General features: G+C 42.1%; 2 protein-coding genes across 5 annotated transcripts in view; both read right to left on the reverse strand.

Annotated features, from left to right (window-relative positions):
* Nucleotides 1–645: 645 nt before the first annotated feature.
* On the reverse strand, nt 646–10751 carry LOC309372320 (cytochrome P450 2J4-like). The gene is made up of 9 exons (XM_081915846.1): nt 9811–10751; nt 8810–8972; nt 6724–6873; nt 5896–6056; nt 4667–4843; nt 3998–4133; nt 3171–3358; nt 2175–2313; nt 646–1514 (listed from the first exon to the last, which is right to left on the reverse strand). Exons 1-9 carry the CDS (start codon nt 10009–10011, stop codon nt 1339–1341), a joined length of 1491 nt encoding a protein of 496 aa, XP_081771972.1. The 5' UTR covers nt 10012–10751; the 3' UTR covers nt 646–1338.
* Nucleotides 10752–13545: 2794 nt separating this feature from the next.
* Nucleotides 13546–15633, reverse strand: part of LOC309372317 (cytochrome P450 2J2-like) — a 39597-nt gene continuing 37509 nt past the window's right edge. For all 4 annotated transcript variants that reach the window (XM_081915840.1, XM_081915842.1, XM_081915839.1 and 1 more), the window contains 2 exons: nt 15083–15221; nt 13546–14428 (listed from right to left, as the gene is read on the reverse strand). In XM_081915840.1, coding sequence (XP_081771966.1) covers nt 14253–14428; nt 15083–15221 — 315 coding nt within the window. In that variant the 3' untranslated portion in view covers nt 13546–14252. The remainder of the gene's footprint in view (nt 14429–15082; nt 15222–15633) is intronic.

The raw sequence follows: 15633 nt of genomic DNA on the forward strand, positions 1-15633 counted from the left end.
TTATTTAGGACAGAGGACAGAGGTGCCTGGCGTGCTCTGGTCCATGGGGTCACGAAGAGTCGGACACGACTAAACGACTAAACAACAACAAATAATCAAATAGTTTGGATTGCCACTCATTTATAGTTGGGATTTTTGGTGTCTTCCAATTCTGCGCTATTGGAGTTCTGGCAGCCACTGTCGCGTACTGAAAAAGTGTTTGATCTTCCTTTTTGATTTCCTCTCCGATTATCCCCAGCAAAAAGGCTTCGGTTTTTTTTTTATAAAAGTATATTTGAAGATTTTTTTTAGTTCGTTGTAAATAGATTCCAAGAATTTTCTGATAGGCTCACACAACCACCACATATGATAAAAATCGCCCTCCTTAATCTTACACTTCCAACATGATTTATCACCAGTTTTATATATTTTTTCCAATTTTACAGGCGTAACGTACCACCTGTACATCATTTTATACATATTTTCCTTGAGTGTTGTACATGCCGAGAATCTCATACCTTTATTCCATAATGCCTGCCATTTATCAAACTCTATGTTATATCTGAAGTCCATTGCCCATCTCACCATTACCTCCTTTACTTCTTCAGGGGTTCCTTGCAAAATTCGATGAGTCTATGGTTCTATGGACTGGTTATGTAACAAAAATTTCCAAGCAACATTTTTTTTATTTTATAAACAAAGGAAGGAATTACATTAGGGTTTTATCTTGAGTCATAAGCACACAGATTCCTACAAACAAAGGAATGCCTTTTCTTCACCACAGCCAGGACATTATTATTATTTTTTGAAAATAATGGGATGGTGGGTAGACATACACCCTGGAACAAGAAGTGGGAGAATGGAATTTGGATCCTCATCAATGTATCATTATGATCTGCATACACATATTCCCACAAAAATCCTCGGAAATTGAATTTATCCTTCAGAGAGCTCCAATTCCAAATACCCATAAACCCTAGTTGCCCAAATTCTTTGAGGGCGCAAATGTGCTTTGAATAGGCTTTAAAGCAGAGCTTTCCAAAGCATGTGTCATCATTAGTGTGTCGACTGCAGTGTTCATGGGTGTTGCATGATATATGTCCGTATCTCTTATAAGGGGTTAGTTTAACCTCTGGTTTGCTATTAAAACTGAATAATTGTGTCGCGAAATGATGCGTGTCTAAAAAGTGTGGAAATCTCTGCTTTAAAGGAACATGTTGCAGTCCCAATCTTGCTCACCTGGGTTAAGCCCTACTGAACTCTGGCTAAACACAATTAGGATTAAACCATAGATCTGTTCCTGCACCATAAACTGATCCTACTTTTTAAAGAAACGGTAATGACATAAAGTAAGTCCCCTTAGCGAGAGAATGCACATATCCGGTATGGCAGGGGAGACACGGTCAAACCTATCCTAAATTCACAGCTTAATGTCTCATTCTTTGGAGCCTGGAAAGTGAACGTCTGAATTAGGGCAGTGAAGAAAATGAAGAGCTCGGTCCTCGCCAACTGCTCTCCCAAACAGGCTCGCTTTCCTAGAAGAAAAGGAGGAAAAATACAATTTAAAGAACATGGGCAGATCAAATAATTTAAAAAGTAATTATGTGGTTGCAAAATAAACATAGAAGTCGTTCCTACTTCTCAGTCAAGCAAATGGGAACACTGAACAAATATGATCATGGTTTTACTGAATTTGGAATAGATATATTTGAGTTACATGAATTTATTTTTTCTCTAAAACTGCATATGATATAAATTTCAAATATATTTTATTAGGAATCTCCCTAATCTTAGCTAAGGGTGTGGCAAACAGAGCTCAGTTCCTCAAGGTCAAGATGGAAGTGGGTTTCTCTTCCTTGAGGAAACTATGAAAAAATGCATCAGCTGCTGTCCACCCAATGCCTTGTGGAGCACCTGGGCACCTGAGAAAGCTCTGGAAATATTCCCTCAAAAATCCACACTGCTTACGGGGGGGGGGGGGAGGAAGAGTATACCAACACCATTTTGTGTAAAATCACACCTCCTATAGTAGTCATCTTGTGACTTGCATCCACAGTACTTCCTCATAATCTCAAATGTGACCACTGGCCTCAGTTGGGTGCCGAGCCCTGTAATACACCAGACTTCCCACAACCAAGCCATCATCATGTAGTCTCTGTTGCAATTCTAAGAAGCCACGCATCAACATTTGTTACCTGCAGAGAATGGCAGGAACGCTTCCCTTTTTCTGAACTGACCATTCTCTAGGAAATGACCAGGATTAAACACATCGGGTGTTTCCCACTCATCCTCGTCAAAGAGCAGTGAGGTCAAGTTGGCAAGTAATACAGTGTCCTGCCAAAGAAGAAGCAGAGAAAAGTGGTAGAATAAAACTTGCAAAGAAATCTTTGTGTTTTGATCTGTGCAACTACTGCAGTACTAAGCCTCCTCGATCCAAGTCCAACTCAGAAAGAATGTATTGAATGTGATATTTTTTATGCATTATTAAGTAATTCATTGAACCGCATCTCACAAAAACACAGTTTCAATTTTAAAATACAGTGGCACCTCTAGATACAAACGGGATCCGTTCCGAAGCCCCGTTCGCATCTAGAGGTAAACGTAACTAGCGACAGCACGTCTGCACATGCGCACATATCACTTTTTGCCGCTTCTGCGCATGTGCGTGACGTCATTTTGAGCATCTGCGCATGCGGAAGCAGCGAAACCTGGAAGTAACGCACTCCATTACTTCTAGCTTGCCACGGAGCGCAACTCGAACACGCTCAACTCGAAGCGTATTCAACCTGAGGTATGACTGTATATTCAAAGTAGGATAGGAAACACCAGATGCCAGGTGTTGCAGTTTGGGTTATTAGTAATGGTCATTTTTTAAAAAGCGAAAAGAAAAGAAAGTAACTAGCTATCCATGCAAATGGTACAGACTGCGCTTGGAATCCATTTTTGCCAGGGGTTGGAAAGAACCAAAAGTCTATCTAGCCATAACCCCTTCCCTCCACTCCAGATCTTGATGTGCCCAAAGAACACCCCAGACCCTGCCCAGTGGCCATGCTGGCTCAAGCAGAAGGAGTTCAACAGCATCTTGGGAGCAGCACACTGGCTATCCCTGACTTAGAACTTTGGCACCAAGTTTTCACATCTCAAGAGAAGAGGAAAGGCTTATAAGAAAGGTATATCTTCTTAATGTTTACTTTGGGAATATGAAACCCAGCCAGTGTAGTGTCCTTTGTTGTCAACCGAGGCACATTTAAAGGAATAATGTTGCTTATTCTTTGAATTTCATGAACAACTGCATTGGTGTATGGCATTCTGTCCCTGTCATCCATCGCTGGCTGGCGAGACTGGCCAATCACAGAATCTATTTCCGCTTGGACTTTTGCTGCAAATAAAAGAAAATCTCTCATCAACACTTTTTCTAAGATCTGTAGGGGAGGCCCATCTATAATATTTAATGGATTTGAGGAGACACAGAATTGAGGAGACTCCTTAAATGAATAAGTAACCAAATTTTCACTTATTGGAATCCATTTTCATTTGGACCAGTCAACAGAGTATCCGGATATTTTAGGAAAGGCGCCTATGATCTGCATCAGCAAATGAGGATTTAGAAATAAACAAAAGAATATCATCTGCAGATGAAACCAATTTGTATTAAACTGAATTATGTATTTCTCCATAGATCAACAGTACCTATGTTGTCTAATAGCGCAAGCTAAGGGTTCCATGCAAATATTGAAAAACAAAGGTGAAAATGGACATCCCTGTCTAGCTCCTCTATAGTAGCAGAAAACATGGCATTTACTCTAGATGAGGGTGAATCATATGATATCTTAATCCATTTTTTTGCATTCCAAAGCCACCATTAGTTTAGTACAGCCACCATATTCTGTTTATATATTTTGTCAGAGACCTTTTCAGCATCTAATGATAAGATTATATATTGATGTTTGCTTTCAGTAGGCTTTTGTTATGTACAACCCAAAGGAATGAAAGACAAATGAGCCAACTACAGTTCTACCTTGAATATCTGGATAAATGGCCATATACAGCAAACCCCAACGCAGGGTTGTAGAAGTTGTTTCCGTTCCAGCAAGAAACAGATCCAGTGCTGAATGTAGAAGGTTTTCTTCATGGAAATTGGAAACAGAATCCTCCTTAAAACAAAAATGCACCAGGGAGTTAAGCTGCCATTAAAAACACCATCCTGTCAGACCCACAAGTCAAGAGATCACTAGGGGATTCAGCGACTCTAATCCTGCATCTAGGAAGGTCAAGACAACAGTCCTGTGAATCACTGATGCTGGCATGAAGTTTGGGATTGTTCTGGTCAAGGACGCCAAAGCCCTAGAGGAGGTTTATTCAGACAACTGAGGCAATGGATGGCCTTTACTACAATGATTCTTTTGGTCATGTCAACTGTTTGCTCTCACTCACCACTGACAAGTGGTAGAATCCCAGAAGTGAAAGAATGGAGAATTGTCTCCCCACAAAATACATGAGTTCATATTCATGCATATGCAGAAATTTATTTTTTCTAGAACAATAAACTCAATGGAAACATTGAAATGTGGCCAGCCATTATGGGCCACATGGTTATTTCTGGTTTTTAAAATTGTTTCTCTGCCTTCTGCTACTATCATTTTTATTATCAAAATTATATCTACCTTCTATCCTTTTCATCTCTCACCTTGGCCATTTCATTTAGGTAGGCGTCAATGAAGTCTCTGGGTTCAGATGGGTTCCAGTCTTCTTTGTGTTTTTCAATGATTTCTCTCACAAAGTATTTCAGCTGCCCCCATTTTTTAAAAAGTGTGTGATGGGGCCCCGGCAGGTATTTCATGACAGTGGGAAAGAGATCATATATCTGAGGAAACAAACACTAATATCATGAATGTGCAGGGAAAGCCCTCTCCAAAAACATTCACATCATGCTGTTGTCATGGGAAAGAGGCTAGCAGTAATAAAGGCTGGTGCGCACAGGCTCAAAGATGGCAGACTCTCTTGGAACCAGAGCAAATATTGTACTCACCACTGCTTATGATAGGACCCCATGGCAATGTCTTCACTTCTTGGTTAGAAATGTATGGATTGCAGATTAAATGGCATCATGGTGCTGATTTCTGCAAGCACATCTTCTAATTCACTGATCAACTTCCTATGAAGATGATTGCCATTTTGAAAACTGCATGTATCAATGCCTGCTCATTTCATGAATATGTAGAGTTTCCCTTTAATGTTATGCATCTGCATGGGGTGTCAGTTCACAGATTGTTAATGGTGTGAGTGTAGAATTAGTCCATGTAGGTAAAGTAAAGCACCCCTGGACAGTTAAGTCCAGTCAAAGGCGACTATGAGGTGGCGGCGCTCATCTGTCTTTTCAGGCTAACGAGCCGGCATTTGTCCACAGACAGCTTTCCAGGTCATGTGGCCAACATGATTAAACCACTTCCAGTGTAACGGGTCACCGTGATGGACGCCTGAGTGTACGGAAATGCTGTTTACCTTCCTACTACAGCAGTACCTATTTACCGGTATATACTTGCGCTGGTATGCTTTTGAACTCCTAGGTTGTTAGAAGCTTGGGCAGAACAATGGCAGCTCACTCTATGTATAACATTTGTGATGGCCTCACTCTGTTCACATACATAGAGATTTTATTCAGTCACACATGTTATTCCCCCCAATAAAAATATGATCTGTGCTGTAACACATGATTTGGCCTCCCATCTTAAGGAAAATGGATGGAACAAGATGCTTGAATACAGGAAAAACAGAAATCTGAACATGAAGAAAAAGGAGGACCAAAGCAAAAGGAGCAAAGCAAATGATTTCACAGTCAACAATAATGTGGGCATGTCACTGGAGCCCAAGCAATTGTGTTGTGGTTATATGCAAAAGAACTCAGAGAAGACCTACCATACTCCAAACACTTCCCTGAAGAAGCAATGCCTCATCGAGCAAGTGCAGTAGCTTCTGGAAACGACTGTCATGGTAATCAAAGCGGTCCCCAAAAGTGATGGAACAGATGATATTTGAAACAGCATTATTAATCTGAAAGTGAGGGTCAAATGGCTGCCCTGGGGAGAGAGAGAAAATGGTGCAGAAGGAATTGGGGTGCTTCTAGCTTCCATATAACAAAAACAGAAGGAGGGGAAAGTGGATGAGTGTGGAAGGGGTAGAATTTGTTTTAGCCAAAGAAAGCATCGGCATTAACATCATATCCTGTAATTTAACCTGGGACACCCAGGACTCTGAGATCTATTTATATTTTCAAATGAGTATTTATATTCTCCATAGACAAGGATTATTCTGTAACAATGGCTGTCAAAAAGGGTAAGGACCGTCTCAAAGACAGTATATACCAAAATATACCAAAATGATTGCACTTCAAACCCTATTCTATTTGTGATGTTGGTTGTCAAAATCATCAAAATCTGCACACCTTCTCAGCCCAAACACTCCATCTTTGTTCTTATTCTGTTCTAGTTCAGGGGCTTTTAGCTCCCATGGCAGGTTCCAACACAGAGCTTCACACTAGAACTTTTCTGCACCATAACGAGCCTCTGTGGAGCTTCCTATCAATACCCCCTTCGCCATCACAGGGTCATTCCAGTCCAAGCAGAGCTACATTTGCGTGAAGAAATAATGCCACAGAGCTTCGCACCCTGGCTAATGTATTTTTGATCTTGTTCATAGAAAATAGCAGTGTAAATATGCCCCAGGTTTGTTGATTCTGGTTCTCACCCTTCTCAGCTTCTATTGCTTCCTTTAAGTAACGGCTTTCCTCCTGTATTCTTTCTTCTAAAGACCTTTTGCCCAAACCAAAGTTTCTGAGTGTTGATAAGGCAAACCGTCTTTGATGTTTCCAGATGAGACCATTAGAGAAGACCAGTCCTAGATGGGAAGGAGTAATAAGTACGTAGAGCAAGTAAGTAAGATTTAGCAGTCCTTTCAATTCCAAGATGGATTCCTGTCTCTTTCCCTTTATTCTGCTTGCCTACTTATTATGTTGGAAAGACTGCAAGGCATTTGAAAATGTGACCTGGACCTTGGCCACAGGCCCACTTGACATGAGTTCCAGCATGCTGCATCCCCACTTGGGTTCTGCTCACTATTAACACATTTCTCTTTGCTGTTTCATTTGCATAACATTTTTGCTATATGTTGTTGTTGTTTGAATTTATATACTGCCCTATACCTGGAGGTCTATATGTTGGGCATCTGTGGACAGTGACCTCTGAACTGGACCTGTTTCACTTCCCAATGCCCTCCCTTTCCTAAATGGACACAATCACAGTGAAGTCTTAGCTCAGTGGTTTGCAACCAGAGTGCCATGGTACCCTAGGGTGCCTTGAATTATGGTTAAGAGTGCTGCGGGCAACACTGGTCTCTGACCCTCTTTCCTTCCCTCCCTCCTCTGATACCCTCTAGCATCTCTGCCTCCCAAAGGCTTGTGTGGCTGTTTGTTGCAGCAGCCCTGGTTATGAGCTCCGCGAGTGAATGTTCTGGGTGTGCTGGTTGTCAGGAGCTGAGGTGGCCACGGAACAAGGAAGCAAGTGGGTTAGGGAGCCCAGCCAGCCAGTCCTTGCTGTTGGGACAAGTTCCAGGCCCCTGTGGGGCAATGTGAGGAGGCACCTCTCTTTGGCAAGGAGGTGGGGGAGCTCAGAGACCAAGGATGGCAGCAGTGGCTGCCTAGAGGACTCCCAAGGAGAGGGGAGAGGAGAGGAGGCTGAGGGAACACTCCACAAGGGAGAGTGCTCAAAAAAGGGTGAGAGGCTGCCAGCTCTGCAGGCAAGGGGTGACATAACTGGGCTCCTGAACCCCACAGGGGTACCATGGAAAGAATGTAGTTGGTCAAGGCAGCTGTGGACTCAAAAATGGCTGTGAAAAAGATACTACCTGCTGCTTCCATATAGTGCTTAACGACAACATATTATTCCATCACTACTAGGGATGGGACAGAAAGTCAGCTCAGGTGCAATTTAATGCAATTTTAATTCATTCTCACTGCCTGAAACAATACATTAACTGAAACATTATTGGATGTAGAAGTGTGGCAAACTGAACAACAGATAAATGAGGAACTGAATGAAAGAAAAACTCCCATATTCCTCCACCTCTAACAATTGCAGATCAATAATAACAAGCTGTTTGATGCACTACACAGCCAGACTCTGATTGCCACCCAACACTGAATTGTGAGCTGTTAATCTAGTTTTGCAGGTCTACATCTATGGCAAATCTTATTAGTTTACTTTTGTTTAAAGATGCAAGAAATGGAAAAGTGAATTAAGATAAGGTCACCAGATTTCCTGAGTTGTTGGTTGTTTGGTGGTGGGGGTGGGTGGGGAGGCGGTGCACGGTGGGTCAGCAATGGAAGGTGGAGAAGGAGGGCTGAGAGTGGCAGCGAGGCTCAGGTAGTGCGATGCCTCCATTCCCATCGGAGCAGCCCCAATCCCATTCCTACTTACATGCAAGCAGGAGGGGGCAGGGATCCCCTCCCCTTCCGTTGCCTGAGAGATCCCTGCTCCCTCCTGCTTGCATGCAAGCTCTGATAGGCAGCGTGAAGTCTATCTTCACAGATGTTGGGAGGCTGCTCCGATAGGCTGCGTTTCCCGGGGACATTAAATGAAATCCAGGGACATTCCGGGGATGGAATTTGTTGAGGGACTTATTCGCAAATCTGGGGACTGTCCCCTGGAAACAGGGACGTCTGGTAACCCTAAATTAAGAAAACATCTAATAATCTAAAAGGTTGTACAATCAGTACATATAATTAAAAAAGCAATTTTAATCATCTAAATCATTGGCCATAGTAAAGAAAACTTACCAAGTGACCCAAATATCTTATCAAGAACAGGGGATTTTGGTCGATCTACAAAATATTCTCCCTGATGGACAAGAGCCTCTTTCACCAGGTGTAATCCATTCACAACCACAATCCTTATGGTTCCAGTTTGAAGGCCGAATACATTGCCATATTTTTCTGCAAGCTGAATGGAGACAGTAAGGTGAATAAGCTTTAGTGTACTAGCCAAAGTCCATTACAAAATACTATCAGGAGAAGTATCAACATAACTATATAATTGTATATAAAAAACAGAGTCCCTGCCTGAATTGTCAAAACTATAAAGTGCAAATGCATGTGTAGATTGGGGACTCCACACAACATAGGGTTTTTTCCCAGTTTAGACCTCTGAATCTCCCTTACAGTTTACTGCAATTTTGTCCAGGTTCTTCTCCCTGATCTTTCTTGCCACCAGCACAAAAATGCCACATTATGTGTCACTGGAGTATTAGTATCACTGAGCAGCCCTAGAACCTGAATGGAGATGGAGGAAGAATATATAATATCCTATCTAATATATTATATATTAATTTGTTGGCAGACTGGAGGGAGAGGGAGAAAGAAATATGGCAGAAGGAAGCTTTGATTGCTGTCAAATGGTTTCCAGGGGCTGTAAATGGACAGGCCCCCTCCATCCTCCACCTGCAATCTATTAACAAGAGTTGCTGCTTATTTGCCTGTAGTAAAGCTGTTGCAAAGATAAAAGGGGAGTGAAGGTAGGGATATGTACCTACCTACATGTAATGTAGCTATGTACCTATGTACAATGTAAGTACCTACATGCACACACACAATATTCTGCCAGCCATAGAAAGCAAATGGCAGTTGTGGACACAGGTTTGTTACGAATAGCTGTTAGGTGGTGAGTGAGGCCAAAATCTGGCACCTTCAAATAGATTTTCTCAATTTTGCGCCCACTTGGCTGGGCATCTTATAGGGAGAAACTTTCCACACCACCCTAAAGCTCTTTCCTCCATCCTTACCTTTCGTGCTGAAATCTGAGGCTTCTTGAAATCCAGATGTAGTGTGCTACCCAGAAAGGGAAGAGGCCTGGGCCCTGGGGGGTAATTCCTTGGGCGAATCTGTTTCTTGTAATCAGCAATAAGTAAAAATGTTGCCAGAAACACCAGAACAACTTGCAGGGACAAGGCCTCCCAGAGGACAGAGAGCAGCTGGAGCAACATCTTCAAACCCTTCTAGGTGTCCTTATGTCAGCACAGACGGCATTGTGTCAAGGGAAACTTGATTCTGCTCCAGCTACAGCAGCCACACCCGCCCTCTTGGCTAAAGTTCCTGAAATAAGGGCAAAGTTTGCATATATTATATATCACGCCCACAAAGAGGCAGGAAGGAGATGACTTAATCACTCACTGTACCAAGGGGGTGGGGAAGAGTGTGGAGAACAGCCACTTTCTGAATTAGAATATTTCCTTCCTGTTTTCACTTTTGTGAAACAGTAAAAGATACTTTCCTTCATGACATTTCTAAGGGGTTTTCTGCCACTACAAATCAAAGCACTGTCTATAAAGAAATTTAAAATGTTTACTATGGAGAATGTCTTCTGTTCCTAACATGTTTGGACTGGTGGTAGTTTCAGCAGCTCTGCCCGCTGCCTAAGAGCCAGAGAAGTCAACCTGCTTGCCTTCTGTTCAGTATTGCATACGTTAGATTTTGCTTTGGCAACAGACTGACCAGCACCTCTCCAGATGATTTTGGTCTCCAACTCCCAACAGCTCTAGGTTGTATGGTCAACAGTCAGGGATCAATGGAGACCCCTCTATTACTAAGATAGTTTTAGCCAGTAGCAGACCATGTAGAAGGGGGAAATTTTGTGCAATGCAAATCCATTGCCAGGAGCTCTGGATTGGCTCCATCAGTGTGTTTACAGCACACCAACATCACCGTCATGTTGCTTTCTCCCCTCCCAGTAAGCAGGACAACTCAGCTCTTGGGAGGTCTAGCGAGAGTCACGTTACCACACCCGCCTGCGTGGCTAATGCTCCTTCCAGAAATGAGGGCAAAGTCCACAGGTATTGTTATGTATCGTGCCCACAAATAGGCAAGGTGATGACTTAATGAGTAACTCTACCAAAGGGGAAGAGTTATGATATTTCCTTCCTGTTTTCCCTTTTTAGAAACTGTAAAGGTTACTTTCCTTCTGGACATTTCTAAGAAGGCGTTTCTGGCAGTGCAAATCAAAGCACTGTCAATAAAGAAATTTAAAACTTTTACTAAGGAGGATGACTTCTGTTCCTGACACATTTGGACGAGTGGTGATTTCGACAGCTATAACCAATGGCTAAGGAGGCCGGAGGAGTCAACCTGCTTGCCTTCTGTTTAATATTACATAGGTTACATTTTTTTCTGGCAACAGAATAACTTGATCTGGGACTGGCAACCAGTACCTCTCCAGCTGGTTTTGGGTCTCCAACTCCCAGCAGCCCCAGCCAGTATGGCCAATAGACAGGGATGATGGGAGAAGGATCATTCAGAGGGCCAGAGCCCTCTAGTATTAGATAGTCTTCTCCAGTAGCAGACCATGTGAAGAAGAGAAGTTGGTGCAAGGCAAACACATTACCAGGAGCTCTGGATTGGCTCCATCAGTGTGCTTACAGCACACTAACATCACTGCTGTGTTGATTTTTTCCCTCCCAGTAAGCAGCAGCAACTGAGCTCTTGGGAGGTCCAGTGAGTGCTACTATACCATCTAGTTCTACTCTTAGCCAAGCCATGATCTCTTAGCCTTGGTTCCCCATCTTAAATACAAATACTTAAATACTAAAACTGATAATCAGGTGGCCAGGTGGAATTGTGTCTACTGTGGAGCTGAATGGCAAGTCCTTATTCCTGCCACAGTGCATGTGGAGCATCAATGGCTGCAAGCTACAACAGCATGGACTTCTGCTTGGGGAGGTCAAGTATGAAAGCACCCAGTCGCTAAAATGTTGCTGTGGAAACCAGAGGCTCCCACCTTTGGGGGCCCAGGGGTACTTCTGAAACTATTGTGGGGATGAGGAAATACCTATTTCACAGAAGAAATAATAGTGATGGTCAGAAAAATTCCTTCCCCAGAACAAGACAACAAAATAACTTTCATAATTTTTCATCTTCTTGTGACCAGGTGGACAATAAGTTCATTGTTCTTTAAAACCCAATTTGAATTGTTAGTTTCAGTACTGCCAAACATGGGGTAAGGAGCACATCCTGTTGCATTATTTGAGAGATTTCTAAAAACACCTTCTCCCGAAACCCACTTGTATCAATACATGCCCACCTGGTGACACCCACCATCCAACAGAGGGGGGAGGAAACTGTTGCAGTGTGGGTCAAATACCTGGGTGTCAAATACCAGCTGTGCAATACTTTCAAAGATAATTCCCTCACAGAAGCAAAGACTGATTTATAAGGCAATTTCCATCACAAAACCTCCCAGTCTCTATCACTGAGCGAAAGCTGGATATTTTGTTCCCAGCACAACTTCTAACCAGCAGGTCCACCTACAGTGGCATCCAATATAATTTTAGAAAGAACTGAGAGTAAGCCTTTATTATTCAATAATAGTTGTTCAATGGCCTTAAGACTCCATGTTCCTTCTCCCAAAGAACACCACAGGAGAGATTGGTTCAGGCCAAGCACGCATCAAGCCCAAGACTCCCAAAAAACTGCCGGCACAATATCCCCAGGAAATTTCTGCTTGAATGTTTTCAGCTGGACACAATAGTACTGATGGAAAGGGAGCATGTATCTTCTGAGTGACATTTTCCTCTGCCCCTGCCCCTGTGAGTGTCAGCAATATGCGTTCCCAGACAGCCAAATTGCCACTTTTAACTATTTTCATGAAAAACACTTTGCAGACTTAGTTTGCACCTTGTTATCCACTATGTATATTAAAGAACAACAATAATGTTTTTGGAAAATAATAAAACCTAGGTAACATTCAAGAATTTAGTCCATTCATTTTGCTGTAATTATAAGCACATTTATAAGCACATTAGGGTTTGCCTTGGGGTTGGGGCCACCATTACACAACAGCAAGAACCTCAGGTTCATGGGTTCAAGCCCAACATTGGGCAAAATATACCTGCATTTTAGGGGGTTGAAACAGATTACACTTGGGGTCCCTTGCAACTTTGAAATTCGATGAGTCTATGGTTCTATGAACTGGATATGTAACAAAATTTTCCAAGCAACATTTTATTTTATAAACATAGGCAGGAATTACATTAGGGGTTTATTTTGAGTCGTAAGCAAACAGATTCCTACAAAGAACTGCAGGCACAATATCCCCAGGAAATTTCTGCTTGAATGTTTTCAACTGGACACAATAGTACTGATGAAAATGGAGCATGCATCTTCTGACATTCTCCTCTGCCCCTGCCCCTGTGAGTGTCAGCAATATGCACTCCCTGACAGCCAAACTGCCACTTTTAACGATTTTCATGGAAAACACTTCGCAGACTCAGTTTTCACCTTGTTATCCACCATGTTTATTAAAGAACAACAAAATTGTTTTGGAAAAATAATAAAACCTAGGGAATATTCATTGTCCACCATACAACTCAAGAGTTCTATGCTTAACCCACCAATTTTACTATATTTAGAAGCACAATACAGAACAAAGATAATCTCAGGCTCATGGGTTTGAGCCCCACATTGCGTGAAAGATGGGGGGGGTTGACCATTTTCCCCAGCGTTAAGTTGTTGAGCTTTTTTTTGGGGGGGGGGTTGTTTACTTTAAGATGGGGATCTATAAATTTTGTTGTTGTTGTTTTTTAAAAAAGTGCCCCTATTTTTCTCAAACATTTTGCCAATTCAGCAAAAATCTGCCCAGACATCATTTTGCAGCCCAATTCCTGGATGTGTCCGGGAAAACCCAGATATATGGCAGCCCTAGATTAGCCTTGGGGTCCCTTGCAACTCTGAAATTCTATGAGTCTATGAATTGGTTATGTAACAATATTTTCAAAGCAACATTTTCAAATTTTATAAACATAGGCAAGAATTCCATTAGAGCAAGCAATGCCTTTTCTTCACTACAACCAGGACATAATAATATTGAAAATAGTGGGATGGGGGATAGACCGCCTGACCAATAAGTGGGGGGATAGAATTTGGATCCTCACCAATGAAACAATATTATTTGCATACATACACCCCCCCGAGAATCATGGGAAATGTAGTTTACCCTTCAGAAAACTACAATTCCCAGCAGCCTTGAGTTATAGTTGCCTGAATTCCTTGAGGGGAAAATGTGAATTGAATGCACTTTTTTAAAAGGTACAGGCTGCAATCCCAACCCTACTTACTTGGGTGAAGTCCTAATCAATTCCAGCTTAACATAATTAATACTAAGCCACAGGCGTGTTTCTGCCCCACAAACTAATCCAACTTTTTAAAGAAATGACAATGCTATAAGATGGGTCCCTTAGCGAGAGAATGCACATATCCGGTATGGCAGGGGAGACAATGTCAGACCCATCCTATATTCACGGCTTAATGTCTCATTCTTTGGAGCTTGGAAAGTGAATTTCTGAATTAGGGCAGTGAAGAAAAGAAAGAGCTCAGTCCTCGCCAACTGCTCTCCCAGACAAACTCGCTTTCCTGGAAGAGAGGGAGAAAAAGATTTTTTCAGTGGAGAGCTTTTGCTACAGTAAACAGCTGCACAGTTAAAAACAACACTGAGAGAACAAATACTTTAAAACAGTATGTTGTTGCAAAATAAAGATAGAAATCAGTCCTCTGTATTCCCTAGTGAAGCAAATGGGAACACTGAACAAATATGATCCTGGTTTTTGAGAATTTGGAATAGATACATTTCAATTAACATAATTTTCTCTCATATGTAGTTTTGGAGAAAATTTCAATTTCATGTTTATTTTATTAGGAATCTCCCTAATCTGCATATAGCTTATCTAAGGGTGTAGCAAACAGAGTTAGTTGTTCAAGATCCAGATGGAAGTAGGTTTCTGTTCTAGGGCAGCTGAGAAAGGTCCCAGTAAATATTCCCTTAAAAAATCCAAACTGCTTGCTTACTGGGTGGAGGGGGGGAGTATATCAACACCATTTCATGTAACATCCCACCTCCCAGGGCAGCCATTTTGTGACATGCACACAGAGCACTTCCTCAAAATCCTAAATGTGACCACTGGTCCCAATAGGGTGGTAACCCCAGCAATACACAAGGCTCTCAGCAACCAAATCACCATCATATTGTCACTGTTGCAGTTCTGATGAGAAGCCCATGAATTTTTTTACCTGCAGAGAATGGCAAGAACGCTTCCCTTTTCATGAACTGATCATTTTCCAGGAAATGGCCAGGATTAAACTCATTGGGTGTTTCCCACTCATCCTTGTCAAACAGCACAGAGGTCAAATTGGCGAGCATTATGGTTCCCTGGCAAAGGAGAAGCAGAGAAGAAAGTAGATAAAAATGACAAGGCGCTTTTGAGTTTGTAACCTTGAGTTTGTAACCTTGGGTTACAAACACCTTGTGTTACAAATACTTCAGGTTACAGACTCCACTAACAAGGAAGTAGTACCTCGGGTTGAGAACTTTACCTCAGGATGAGAACAGAAATCACACAGTAGTGGTGTGGTGGCAGCGGGAGGCCCCATTAGCTAAGGTGGTACCTCAGGTTAAGAACAGTTTCAGGTTAAGAACACACCTTTGGAATGTGTTAAGTTCGTAACCAGAGGTACACTGTATTCTCTTTGAAATTATAGCAGTACTAAGCCTCTATCCCCTGACAGAGCAAGGATATGTTCTGAAAGCAATATTTACTTCTCATTATTAAGTAATTCATCCA

The sequence above is a fragment of the Podarcis melisellensis genome, assembly GCF_964234715.1.
Source record: "Podarcis melisellensis genome assembly, chromosome: 6".
Classification (NCBI taxonomy): Eukaryota; Metazoa; Chordata; class Lepidosauria; order Squamata; family Lacertidae; genus Podarcis; species Podarcis melisellensis.

Bases quoted from the DNA above. Each gene is read 5' to 3' on its own strand.
- LOC309372320 (XM_081915846.1), bottom strand. From the start codon at position 10,011: ATGTTGCTCCAGCTGCTCTCTGTCCTCTGGGAGGCCTTGTCCCTGCAA. The intron at 6,057-6,723 runs GTGAGAACCAGA...CTCTCTCCCCAG, and splicing joins AGCAATAGAAGCTGAGAAGG to GGCAGCCATTTGACCCTCAC. The intron at 2,314-3,170 runs GTAAACATTAAG...CTTCTTTGGCAG, and splicing joins CTGGGTTTCATATTCCCAAA to GACACTGTATTACTTGCCAA.